The sequence below is a fragment of the Lepidochelys olivacea genome (assembly GCF_965140295.1).
Source record: "Lepidochelys olivacea isolate rLepOli2 genome assembly, chromosome: 3".
Classification (NCBI taxonomy): domain Eukaryota; kingdom Metazoa; phylum Chordata; order Testudines; family Cheloniidae; genus Lepidochelys; species Lepidochelys olivacea.
In genome coordinates, this window is record NC_140413.1 from 100936287 (window position 1) to 100950451 (window position 14165).

Sequence of the window (14165 nt, forward strand, 5' to 3'; positions counted from 1 at the left end):
AGATAAATTAGTCAAAAAGAGTCACTCATAGACGTCATCTCAAATGGCAACTTTGAAGGAATCTTAAATACTGCTTTTCAGGGCTGAGAAATAAATTGTGCCTCCTTAGGCTTCTGGGGCTAGTATTATGTATTCTGAAAGTCTGCTCAGACAAGATTTCCACTGTCATTTGGTGCCATGCTCATGGAAGAGACACTTGGGGACAGATTCTCCGCTGGTACAATTCCACTGAAGTGTAAACAGTTGCATTCAATGTACTCAGTGTAGATATTCTGTAAATATAACCAGGACTCCCATATAAAAGAGCTAGTGGATTTCAGGAAATCCTTTTATAGTGTAAAAATGTGATAAAAACAAGAGAAAACCAGAATTTCAGCATGATCTGGAATTTCTAGTAGCTGGAACTCAGACTAACGATTACACTCTCAAATTTCATATGTTTCTGCTGATCTGGCATTATCTTTAGGCCATTTTCTATCCCCTCTCAGGTCAATTGTAACGCGGCACAAAAACGAGAGGACAGAATATTGATTTTATCCACAGAGTACAGAAGTTTCCCCAGTTGAAAAAATAATAGCTGAACTAGAAGTAGTAATGGGGGAAAACACGATGGGATAAAAACAAAAAAAGTAAGATACAAGTTTGCAATGAGGTAGAAGAATGAAAGGGCCAGTGTTATATTGCTGTGTATTCAAACACATTAAGATAGAGCAGGCTAGAGATATCTCCTTTAGATACAGCACTTACAAAATTCCTCCTGGAATATTATGTTCGGTTGTGGACAGTATTACAAAATGCTAATATGGAAGAAGTTCAGAGAAGGAAGTTACATTTTGAAAAGCACCTAAGTGACTTTAGTTGCCTAAGTCTCATTGAAAGATATTGGGTTTTGAAAACATGGCTTAGGGTCTTTTGAAAATTTTACCCAGAAACTACAGAAGTGAGAAGGCAGCTGGAAGGATTGATTAAAAAGGAAAGATTAAAAGGGCTAACGAGATACATAGTATGGTTAAGCAATGGCTAAGTCGTCACATGATAACCATCTATGTATGCGTACGTTGAGACTAGAAAATAATTTAGCATGCTTTAGCATAGAATAGTATAACTATGAGCTATGAGTAATGGGATGAGAGAAAGTGAATATTTAAGATGAATTTCAGGGAAAACTTCTTGTGAATGAGAGATATTGGATTGCGGTGTAGTTTCCCAAGGAAAATGGTAGAATTCCCACCCCTTGTAACATTATGGGGAGGATTTTCAAAGGGGCCAAGAGGAGGAGGTCTCATTGGGATTTGGATTCCTGACTTCCTTAACCACCTTCACAAATGCCAGCCTATATTATTTGCTAAGTGCTATACAGTGTGGAAGTTAAGACACAGTTGTTATCCTGAGGGGCATCTTAACCAGACAAAGGTCAGATAAGGTCACACCAAGAGATCCAGATTTATTAATTTACAAATATTGATGCCTTTGACTCCCCCCCGTCTTTAAATTTGGTTGGTGTTGGGGTTCTACTGACATGACTAAGTTTGTAGATCTGGCAGAGGAAGCATAGTTTCTTTAAAACAAGAAATGGAACATTTCAAACTAGACTGAACAAAGTAATAGAAAATATACTATGGGAAATTATTGACCACAACGAGATCAACTAAAAGACCTAAAAGATATTTAGAATCCAGCTGACATCCCCTACTTGTTATAAACATTTAAAGATAGATTAGCATTTTGGACTTCAATTAGTTGATAATGTCCCTTTACATGGTTTTGGAGTGTGTCACAGAATCCCACCAAGGATTTCACTATAACAAGTCCTCTTTTTGACTAACAATGTATTTTTCCTCTCACTCTGTAGCAATGACATAACATCCCTGTGTCAGCATTTCGCCCTCCCTTGGCCTCTTCTACAGAGATGCATGCTTACCCCTCTATTACTTCTTGGTTTGAGCCAGGGAGAGGAGCTTGATGTTTGAGTCCGGTCTAGCTCTGCCAGCACCCTGTTCCAGACAACAGTCCTGACCCGGACCCACGTCCCTGCTGTTTCAGAGTCTCCATCCCTCCTCAACTACTTCTCCTCCTAATGACCACCCAAGCCCTTAGGATATTAGCTAGTCCCATGTGAAATCCACCTAGCCACTAGATTAGTTTCCTTAGGGTTAGAGAGGCGGGTGAGGTAACAACACTGCATAAATGGCTAAGGGTTAACAGACTTAGACAGGAGGCAAAGTATTTGTTTTCGCTTGTGATTGTACATTTTTGCTAAAATTATGCCATCTGTCACTCTGTTAAAGTGCCATGATGTGAAACAGAATAAGTTTTTAAAGATGACATTTTCTTCAATTTTCCACTTTAATAGAAAACACAAGCCTTGAACAAATACATACTACATGTCAGACATATTTTCCACAGTACTGTACAAACAGTGGCTGAAGAGAATCAGCAAATGAATAGCATCTTTCGTTCTCCAATTAAGCTATGACCATGAAGTCTAGCCATAGCAATCAAAATGAGTTTCTTCCCTATTTCACCTTTACCCATCTACTTTTTACACAGCATACCACCTGAATTGGTTTGGCAATTTCTTTCAATATGAGATGAAAGTTGTATTTTTGTAATTCAAGTTCCCATTCAGTGACATCATTTTTACAACTTCAAATGATTAAATCTGTGCTTAATTTGAGGTAGTTTTCTGGTTACAATGAAAATTATTTTTTCATTGTTACATATTTTCAGACTATATTAAGCTTCTTATTTAATGGACTCACTACCACTTTGTTGTGACCCAGTCGGTGTGCTGTATTCACCTGTTGGCTTCTGTTTTATAATTTGATTTTAAGAGTTTTGGGGTAGGGACCATCTTGGTTTGTGTGCACAAGCACAATAGGGCCCTCATCCTTTGATGTGCTCAATGCAAATAAATAAGTAAAAGTATGGAATTTCAAAGTGATGCCTGTCATTTCATCCCCAACATTCCCCCTTTTAAAAGTTCCCGTTCAATCCTTATACAGGCACAACTCACATGTAAGACTGAGGAGAACAGATTACAGGATTAGACTTTATTTACCTAATGCAGGCATCTCAAAACAGTGAGTGAGTTTACTTGCCTTAAAGAGAGCACACCATAGGATCCCCGTATCCGTCCTCTTTTGAATGTTTTCATTTTTCTCCTCTCCTGGCCCAAGCAGAAGTAGAGGAATTTTTTTCACATGAAAAAATTTTATTTGACAGCAAAGGAAATTTTGGGATCAAATATGTTGTCACTTAGATAGAGTGGAGGACAAAACAATCTGCTAATGCTTTTAGAGTCTAATCTTGTGCTCATTGAAGTTAATGGTAAAACTTCCACTGGTTTCAGTGGGACAGGTTCGCGGCACTATTCCCTAGCTCCTGACCTACAGAGTGGCTGAGAAAAATATACTCAAAAATCAGAGAGGGAGCGAGAAAGATAAAAACCAAAATAGAACTCTCTTACCTGATGGAAATTAGGGGTCAGATGCTCAGTTGGTGCCAATCAGCATAGCTCCACTGACAGGGGGGGTGGGAAGAGGGAAGGAGTGCTACATCGATTTACATCAGCTGGTAATTTAGCTCTAGATTTGTAAATGTTGATTCAAAACAAAGTTAGTTTGGATTTTATTTATATAGTGCTGCAAGTCTACACGCTGCTGTAACAAAATTGCTAGGACACTAAAGATGAAGGGATAGATTTTGGAGATACTGTCAACAAAGAAATGACAGGATTTAGTGCATTCATGGGTGTGTGGAGAAGGAAAGAAAGGAGTCAAATGAGCAGGACTGTGAGTTGGGGGTGGTGGACAGGGTAGAGATGGTCTAGTCATCAAGGGTGTCAGACAATGTATACAGCTTTATAAGCTTGGTGAGACTTTATGCTGCAAAAGAAGTGTAATTTATAGAGAAAAGAATCTTGATTATGTTTGGATGAGAAATGGTTTGAGGATTATTTGATTGAGCTAGGAATAATGTGAGTAGTAAGGACCATTGATTCAAACATAGAATCCTGATTTCTAAAAATAAATCTATCCTCTCCTGGAAACTAATAATAATAATTTTATTTATTAAATACCTATTCATGAACTGATGCTGTGGGCACTGTTTCATGCTAGAAATACATGAAAAACAAGAACAAATCTATGTTGCCCTTGAGTTTCTTCTTCTTTCATTGTAGACTGTGGCTGCTGCAAAGGACAGTGTTGCATTAAAATTAGTTTTAGAAAGAAGTGGTCACATTTTATTTTTCCTTTCCAGAGATTTCATAAAATGCTCTCTCTTTACATTATGTTCTGTTGAACTCAGTTATGATGTTTATGTTCCATTAGGCACAGGGGCTAATTTAGTTTAATCAAAGACATGTAATACACTGAAAACACTTGGCAGACTATGATTTTTTTGTTTTTATTTTTCATAATTAATTTGCCTTTTTGCAGTCTTTTGTGGGCATGCTCTTGTGTAGCAATTATATTTCTTTCTATAAACTGATTTTGAGGAGGTACTGATTTTTATCTTCCCTTGAAAGTCCAAGCAGCCTATAGCTGTATTTCACAGTTCAGATCTTCTGTAACTAGAATAATTATATGAAAACGCCTGACAATTAAAATTTGGCTCTCTCCCCATATTTTACAAATATATTCAAAATTGCACACGCTGGGGAAAGAGTGTGAAAGCATACTTGATATGGATACATCTGGAGAAGTCAGATTCTGAGTTCAAGAGAAGCAGTGATTCAGAACAATGAAGCTTTAACTCTCGTTAGGGTTGCCAATTTAGTCAGGCTAAACCTGAGTCGCTCATACAGTGGTAGGATTGCAAGCCTTGTTGCACTGACCAGCAAGAAGAATTCCTGCCCCAGAGAACTTAAAGTATAAATAGACAAGATAGAGAGAGGGTGGGAGAGAAAGGGAGTATAGTTATCCCCCATTTACAAAAGGAGAACAGGAGTAAAGCCAGAGTAAGTGACTTGCCCAGGGTCATATATGAAGCCTGTGGCAGAGCTGGGAACTGAATCCATATCTCCTGCGTCTCAGTCTAGTGCCTTAACTACAACACAATCATTCCTGCCTGAAATTAGCCAATAGCCTAGCCTGTGCGAAACTAAGACCTTATGCTGAGCCACATGCCCCTATGAAATCATGAAAGGATTGGTCTCCCTTGGATGACAGAATCAGTGGAAGGCAGGTGCTTCACTCTCACTCTCCTCCTGGCTGCTGGAAGAGAAGGGAATTCACTTTCCACTCCCACCACTGCCAAGCTGGGGGGACTCTCCACTTTTGTCTCTGAGTGAGGAAGTGGGGCATGGAGCCAGGCTACTGGGTCCATTTGTTTAGGGTTCCATTCTCCGTTATGCACACTACACAAGCTTAAGCAGATATGAGATTGTTCCTGGGATTGCTGTGCCTGAGTATAGGGAGAGAGTCACTGGCCTCTATGGTCTTGTGCCATCCTTCAGCCCATACCATGGTGATTGTTTCCTCTCGGCAGGATTTTTATTGCATTGCTTCCTTGTGTTCAGCTCCACTTTAGGCAACGAGTGCCATTTCAAGCCACATTTAATGGAGAACTCTCTTGACTCGTAGACAGATCTCATTTAACAGGAAATGAGACAGGATATTTAACAGAGACCCAGATATATCAAGAGAATCCCACAATTGTCCTCTTTTCCCAAATCTAAGAACTCATATACCCCTGCCCTGACTGGGGGAGTGATTTAGCAGAACAGATTACACTTGGCTATTTATAGGCACAGTGAAATTTGTACAGGACTGGGAATCTCCTGTCTGAAGAGAACAACCTAATTTATACCAAATGCTTTTAGATTGCAAAATCTTTAGGAGAGGGATCATGGTTTCCTTTCTTCCATTGCCTAGCACATTGTGAGCACAACTAGAAACTAATACATAACTATCATAATAGTGTAATTCTGCTCCATCCTTCACAGCAAACTGTCACTGCTAAGCAAATCAGTTTTGGTCAGTTCATTAAGTGACCGCTCAAGACAGGTTTTGCTCTATATCCCCCTAATGAACAAGGAAACATTTAATGCAGAGCTGTCTGTATTTAGTTGCTGATTACCAGGTGTGTATGCGCAAAAATGTATGTACATGTACGGTGGCTCTTCATTATCACTTCCTCAGCCTCACTAATTCATTCAGCCACGGCGTAGTCAGTCTATAGAATGTTACAATTGTATTTGCAGGTCTGTGGGGCTAATCCAACACTCACTGCCGGAAATGGGAAGATGCCCATAGACTTCAGTGGATGTTGGATCAGGTCCTATATTCTGCAGGCATATAAAGTCTAATGTAGCTGAAACTGCATTTCTGCGGCACTTTGGGGACAAAGTAATAGAGCAGCTAGACAAGGGGATTCCACATTTACCTGCATGTTGTAGATATGACATCTGCAGCAGGTAGGTCTCTACTGAGACTGTACTGGGAGACAGTCACTCACAAAGAGGACACGGTCATTGGGTCTGTGAACATAATTAATCTGGATGGCCACAACTCTGCCTAAATGGCAAACATTGGCCAACATTTGGCTTCTCTTGTCCCCCAGTATATCCAACAGTAGTTTGGAGGCAGCAGTACTTATTGGGGCTGATGATTATTGGCCCCATACCATGTTGTATACAAGCAATGCCTTTTTATGCTGGCTTTATTTGCTTTTTTCAGGATGGGGCCTATCTTGAGTCATTGTGATGTCTCAGAGTGTACTGTAGATCATTGATTAAATCAGGCAGGAGAGAGAGGCTCGCACTAAAACAGACACCTTTATGTTTATGCCTCAATAGCTGGGAAGTCAGTAACAAGGCAAAGACAAGCCAAAAAATTAAATCATCATCAAGTGTTTCATAGGAATTTCTTAAGAGTTTTAAAAGCTTGCCTGAGTGACTGTGGGGTTTTATGTTTTTAAATAAACAATTTGTAAAACAGTATTAGGTAATTGATTAGCTAATGGTGAGACATGGCTATGTTTTAGCAGCACAGCACTCCCCTGGGTGTTCACTATAAAACTTCCCTGTCATAACACAGGCCTTCCAACTGATTTTTTATTTTCCCATTTATAACCCCACAAATCAGTTTCAGTTTTTCCCAGGGTGGGCATCATTGGGTCATAATCAGAGATTCTCCGGTTGTTGAAAGCAAGGCCAGAAACAGCATACCTATATCATGAGATTCTGGCACTTCAGTGGTCTTCCTGGAGCTTCTTATTGCTTATTTTAGATGTTGTAAGAAATTACAAAGCCCGCTTTTTGTAGGATAGCTGTACTGGCAGGTCTGACAATAATACAATATCCCCAGCACGTACATATAAATGGATTGGTTATCTACACTGGAGCTGGATCCAAATTAAGTCCTCAGGTCTGAATTCTATGTCCCTCTTTGTCTCTGGAACAGGAGACACCAAACCTCCAAATCTGAACAATTCCATGCATGGCATTTCAAAATCCAGATTCAGATCTACCCTCCTTCTAATTTAAGCGAGTCCTGAATTAGCGTTTAGATATGGCCCATTAAAGAGAGGTACAAGATGTGAACTCTGATCCAAACTTGGACCCTGCTTTGGGGATTTTGGTTAAGTACAGAAATAGCAACACTCTGGAGGAGACTAAATTTCATTTAAAAATGTTATGGGCATCTTAGAACAGTTGCTTTGGCTCTCGCAGGCAGAAAGTTCAAGCATTAATAAGAGCTCTGCTCAGCATCAATAAACTGAGAAACTCACACAACATATCAATTTCGTATAATCTTTTGGAAAATTGGAGACTTCTGAGATGAGCAAAATGAGGCGTTTATTTATTCATGTATTTAGTATTGATTTTGAACATGATGTGGGAGAAAAGAGTAGAAATGGTTTTCTCAAAATATGCATTTAGCGGCATGCCAGTGAGGCAACAGCACACTCCACCATAATAGGTCATGCAACGAGTTAGCATTGGCATGGCACAGCATAGGCAATAGGTATTGACTGAAATACAAGCATGTGACATGCTGTGACACAAGCTGACATTCAGGTCACAAAGACATAACCCCTTTCTTTGCATTTCTTAGAGCCCCATTTGCAGTCTACACCATCCTGCTGCTGCACCTACCATGAGGGTTTATTTATTTGTATTCTGGTAGTGCCCACATTGTACTAGGCACTATCCACTCAAAAAAGATGACTGTCCAGCCCCAGAGTGCTTACAAATATAAGAATTAGACACGCAATATGTATGGGATGGGAGAAAAGGGATGTAGTGAAAACATGCACATTTTATACTTAAATACATTAATAAACCCAACTCCCCTTCAGTCTTTCTTGCTGATGTCATGGAAGAACAGGTTCTGGAGTAGCAATTAGACTAAAGGAAGACATACCTGCATGACTAATTAACTTGTAACATCTTCCAGGCACCCACACTGGTGTAAGTTAGGGACTGTAGGGACTGTAGGGATGTAAAAATTCACAACACTGATGAATACAGCTCCATGTGTTTGAGTTCTGTGTACCTAGAAGCCCCTCCCCATTCTCCAGTCCATAGCACTGGTTCAAGGCAAATTTACACTGAATTCACTTGTGCTGTTCACATGCAGAGAGATCTACACAAACTCATGTTCCATGTAGATCTTCCCAGTGGTAAAAAAAGCACGTGGGAGGTAGGTGCTAGGATGTTGGTAAGTAGTGAATATGTCAGAGATAGAGAAAAGTAGAACTCTACTGTACATATATAAACTATACATAAAAGAAAGTCATAAGTGTAGTCTTTTTTTCTTTTTCATATTTGAAGAAACTTCTTAAAATATATTTGTGAAGTTATTTGTATACAGTAAGATGTGTTTTTATACATATACACGTGAATTTATGAAATAATGCAGGAAATACTTGTGACAAGGGAATTCTGTCTATTCATATAAAATCATATGCTGTAGTAAAAATAACATTTCTTAATAGGTTTAATGATTTCCTTATAATGGCATCTAATGGCTTCCATGCCTGATCAATCATTTTCTGCACATTAATAGTGATGTAGGGCCACCTCTTCAGAACTGCTGAGCACCTAGACTGCCCACTGACTTCACTGAGAGTTGCAGGTTCTCAGCACTTCTTAGGATCAAAACCATAGCTCTTGAATCCAGCAATAATGTTACCCAACAGCTATCATGGAAACTTCCTCTGAAAAGTGCAATTACCTGTTCTGTTTCCTTGTACTCTGTGCATGCATTAAAATAATGATTTTAATGAAACAAACTGCATTTCTACTATCTTGTATTTTCATCAAGATTTTACTACCGCAGGGTAGAATACTATTCTTTTATGTCTGCAGTCACTCCATATCTGCTGTTACACTTAAGTAAATTTACAGGTAAAGGAAACTAACAATTTTAGGTTTTGAATAGTAAAACAAAGTTTTTATGCTGAAAAACCACAGTAATATCTATCTCAGCAGATGTGTGTCACTAACTAGAATCTACATGGTACAGAATGTTCACTCCATAAAGGGTCATTAAAAAACATAGCCCCTAAACATACATGTACACAGCATCACATTTACCGAGCAAAAACAAAATGTGCAAATTTGTGGGTGCAAATTAAGTGGTCAGTGAAAGTCACGCTCTAAAAGCCAACTAGTGGATAAAGTCAAACAGCAGTCACAATATGCAGGTCTGTCTTCCCTAGCTGTGTGCAGCATTGTTGTAGCCATGGTTTTTTTGTTATTGTTTTTCCTGTCCTATGACTAGCTTCTTACTTTCATAGGCAATGTTGTTGTAGCTGTGTCAGTCACAGAATATTAGAGAGGCAGGGTGGGTGAGGTAATATCTTTAAGTGAACCAACTTCTGTTGGCGAGAGAGACAAGTTTTTGAGCTTACACAGAACTCTTCTTCAGGTTTGGGAAATTTACTCATAGGCACATCTACACTACAAAATTAAGTCGACTTAAGTCAACATACAGCCACTGTAGTAATTAAAGCAGTGTTTCATGTCCACGCTATGCTCCTGTCAGCAGTGTGGGTCCTCACCAGGAGGGCTTCCATTGACTTAACTGTGTGGGGCATTGTGGGGCACTGATAGCTGGAGCCCCGCCTGCCCTGCATGGGGCTCACAAGTGGAGCCCCCACCCCAGGGCTCCAGCTGTAAGCCCCACGTGGGGTTGACAGCAACAGGCGATGTAAGTAATCTAGTGTCTACATGGACTCTGTGTCGCCCTAACTACATCAACCTAAATGCTACGGCTCTCACAGAGGTGGACTTATTAAGTCAATGTAGTGAGCCTACTTACATCGGCAGGAGCACCATTATAGTATAGACACATACAGAGTTACCTGCCTTACGTTGACCTAACTCTGCAGTATAGACCAGTCCTCAAAGTATAACAGCTATATAAAAGGTGGAACAGATTGTGTAGCATAAGAAATTAATGTATATTTTAAGGGACCATTCAAGGTGAAGTGGCCTGTTAAAACCCCTCCAGTGATAGGGGCAAAAGGAAGGGGGGAGCAGCTGGGGGAGGGGAGTTGTTACAATAATCCATAAATCCAGTGTCTCTATTCAGTCCATGATTTTTAGTGTATAGCAAAATTATGAATTTAAGTTCCAAGGCACCTCTTTTGAAAGTGTTGTGCAGGTGTCCTTTTGAGGACGAGCACAGATAAGTCAGATGTCGAGTAATCGCTTTGTGATGGCTTATTATGATGATCTATAACCTCCTAACCACCCACCCCTAGCTGCCCTGCCCATGACTGGACCCACCTTGTCTCTCTTACTTTTATAGGCAGATATTCATGAACAGACTACTGAATTTACATTAGCAGGGATTAGAGATTGTCAGAAATCAGGGAAAAAGTACAAAATATTTTTTCAATTTTTTTGCATTTAAGTTAAAGTTTTCTGACTAGCTGTAATAGGGTTGTTGTTGTTTTTTTTAGCCACAGGCCTCTTTTTTCCAATGAGGAACTCTTGGGATTAACTACAAACATCTGGGAGGCTATGCATTTTTAAAACAAAAGGATAACACAAATACAGTGTAACTAGATTCCAGAGCATTAGTAAATTGCAAATTAATTGTGATGGGTACTGTTTTAAATATTTGAATTTAAAATGTGCTTGCTAAGGAAAAAGATTTAAGCAGCTAATATCACTTCCAGCTTTCTGACTGAGGTGCTTTTATATTTATTAGTTTACAAAGTATATTACAATTTTAGATGAGAAATTGAATATTTGCAGTTTGGTAGATTTGTGTGTGGCTTCATGCATCATATTTGGCCCAAGTCTTGTAAAGTGGGTAAGTATTTCTACAAATACAAGAATAAAACAGGTTAAAATCCAGCTGATAACCTAATATATAGACTTATGTTTCAGGCACTGTATCATGATGTGCTATCTTTCCATGGCAATTAGTTCCTTCTCTTGTCTGTTATGGTATGTAGGTGAAAAGAATGGGGCAGAGCCAGATGATGCGGAATTGGTGAGCCTCAGCAAAAGGCTGGTGGAGAACGCAGTCCTCAAGGCTGTACAGCAGTATCTAGAAGAAACGCAAAACAAAAACAGACAGACTGATGGAAGCCCAGTGAAAACTGAAGAATCAGCTAGTGGCAATAAGAATGAAAAATGATAGTGATAACAGAAAGTGAGTGCTGTGAGAATGCCAAGGAAGCACAAATCCACCAAGAATAACCATCAAAATATGTCCCAGCTCCCTGTTCAGATCTGCTAAGTTGTGCTGGCTGACTTGCATTATGCTTTGTGAGCGTTCTTATCAGAAATGTGTTCTGAATCGAGGGGCACTAACAGTTTCCTGAAAAGCGTTTGGATTGCTGAAAAACTACTTAATGCTGGGAAAGATGATTGGGGAAAAAGAGACAAGATTTTGAAATAAAAAGATCGAACTTTCACAGGCTCTTAACTACAGAGAATCTCTTCATAGCTTTCAAAGAGGAACGGGACAGCCTCTTGCACTGAAATGAATGGCCATGGAACAAGGCCCTGCCATAAGTGAAAACAATGCGAGCTACAGTGTTTGGCAGAGCTGCATAACTGCTCACTTGATCTGCAGCAGAGAACTCCACATTGTGCCGCAAAGCTGAGAGCAGTCAATGCTAAGCTAAAAAAGTTACCAGTACAGATGTTTAGCACAGATACTGTTGGGAGTTTCTCTTGAATGTGACACTAAGAAGTGTTCTTCACTTTTCAGTAAAGTTTGTTCACATCAATTATATTTTTTGACAAAACACTACCTTTTTATATACAATAAACACGGGTGAAATTCTAACTACTTAAAGAAAACACATGCCTGTTTTGATACATTAATGCCATACTTTAATATTTAGAAATGACATTAGTTATATGCAAAATGTATTGTATCATTCTTTTCCTCTAGGAAAGAGCCGTGAATCAGACTTAATAAAGAAAGCCTTCCACAGAGAATCGCTGGCCCTGTTATCCAAACTGAACAAGATAAAGGAGCTCTTATCAAATCCAGAGACCCGGATGAAAATGAACAAGGAACTGTTTGAAGACAGACATAAACAGCAGTAGTCACTGGGAAAGTCATGTTGACTCCAACTCTCCAGCTATGTGATTGTAAATAGCTATGGTGTAAAATCTCATACGGTTGTTTTATGATGAAAAATATTGTTTTTGCAAATTTTCCATCTCTGTTTTTTTTATATAGCCAATCTAAATGAAAGCCAATATAGTGTGTGATTTTGTTTTAAAATACATGCACAGAAAAGAACAGACTGTTTACTGATGAGTTACAGTAGCTCTCTAGATTAATTTTTGGATGGAAGGAAGGAAGGAAGGAAGGAAAAAGTTAAGGATGCAGGTCTATGTCATGATTCTGCCACAGAAACACTAAGTTCTAAAGGTTCTGATCAAACACTGTGGCCATTCTAGAACACATACTCTCAAGTGATTTTTAAAATGTATAGCTGAAGAAGGCATTTTTAGTGATTAGTCTTTTCTGTATATGCTGGTATTTTGGGTTGGCACTGTTTCTTGTTTGTTTGTTAATCAGCACTTGAATACACATGTACACATGCTGAAATGTTGTTTCTGCTATTGTTTACATGCAAGCAAGAACGTTTTAATCTCTCAAGGTAAAATCCTGGCTCCACTGAGGTCAGTGGCAAAATTCCCATCAACTTCAGTGGAGCCAGGATTTCACCCTTATTATTTATTGTACAAATAATCGTTGTTCAGAATATTTGCCTTGTCACTTCTGTGGAAACAAGATGCTTCTTGTTTTTATTTCTGTTATTTCCTCCATCTCTTTGTCCTCTGCTATGTGAAAAGGGGTCTGAACCTGTGTTCCCTGTGCATTCAATACATCTACTGAGTTCAGTGGAAGTACTTGGTGCACAAAAATATATCTGCAGGATTGGGCCTAATATTTGCACTTTTTAAGCATTTGTGTAAAATTGCCTACAACTGTAAAATCGTCTACTTAATCATGCATTCTGTGATCAATATCAGATTTGTGCTGGTAGAACTGCAGTATAAATATTAAGGTTTTATTCATCAACTATGAAATTATATTGGTATTTTATCTCATGGATCAGTTCTTTTTTCTCAAATGATAAATGAGAGCGTATTCAAAAATGCATCTTATGTATTTGAGTCCATCTTCCTAATAAAAACATTTTCTCTTTGCACTGTGTCATCTTTCCCCTCAAATGGACTTAGATAAAATGAAGATGTACCTTTGAAGGTAACTGTAGCAGAGAGAATATTGAATCTGGATGCTGAACCCCTATAAATTAAGTCCTGAATCAGTATATTGGAAGAAAATGCCTACCAGTACATTACATTTTTAACAGCATTATATGATGTCCCATGTCAAAATTTAAAGGACAAGACACCAAACAACCCTGGAGATTAACCTTTGTGAAGTTTCTTTGCTACATTGTATACTAGGTGGGTTAGAAAGACGTACAATTTACTATGGGCCCAAATCCTAACCTCATTGAAATCAAGTGTTGACAGAGGGAGCAGTTCAGGATTGGGTCTCCTACATAGGTACTGGAACTAAGGGTGCTGCTACACCCCCAGGCTTGAAGTGGTTTCTATCATATACAGGGTTTACAGTTTGGTTCAATGGCTTTCAGCACCCCCACTATACAAATTGTTCCAACACCCCTGGTCCCATATATCCATCCACAATTCATTTGCA

General features: G+C 39.0%; 1 protein-coding gene across 3 annotated transcripts in view; it reads left to right on the plus strand.

The window, feature by feature from the left end:
* AKAP7 (A-kinase anchoring protein 7) overlaps window positions 1-13604 on the plus strand; it is a 133046-nt gene extending 119442 nt beyond the window's left edge. The window contains exons 8-9 of one of the 3 annotated variants that reach the window (XR_014710996.1): window positions 11422-12184; window positions 12372-12480. Coding sequence is in view for 2 of the 3 variants with exons in the window: in XM_084624370.1 (XP_084480496.1) it covers window positions 11422-11606 (185 nt within the window). In the remaining variant the exon portion in view is untranslated. Of the gene's footprint in view, window positions 1-11421; window positions 12185-12371 lie in introns of all 3 variants that reach the window. The other 2 variants (XM_084624370.1, XM_084624371.1) reach the window with 2 other exon arrangements.
* Window positions 13605-14165: the final 561 nt, after the last annotated feature.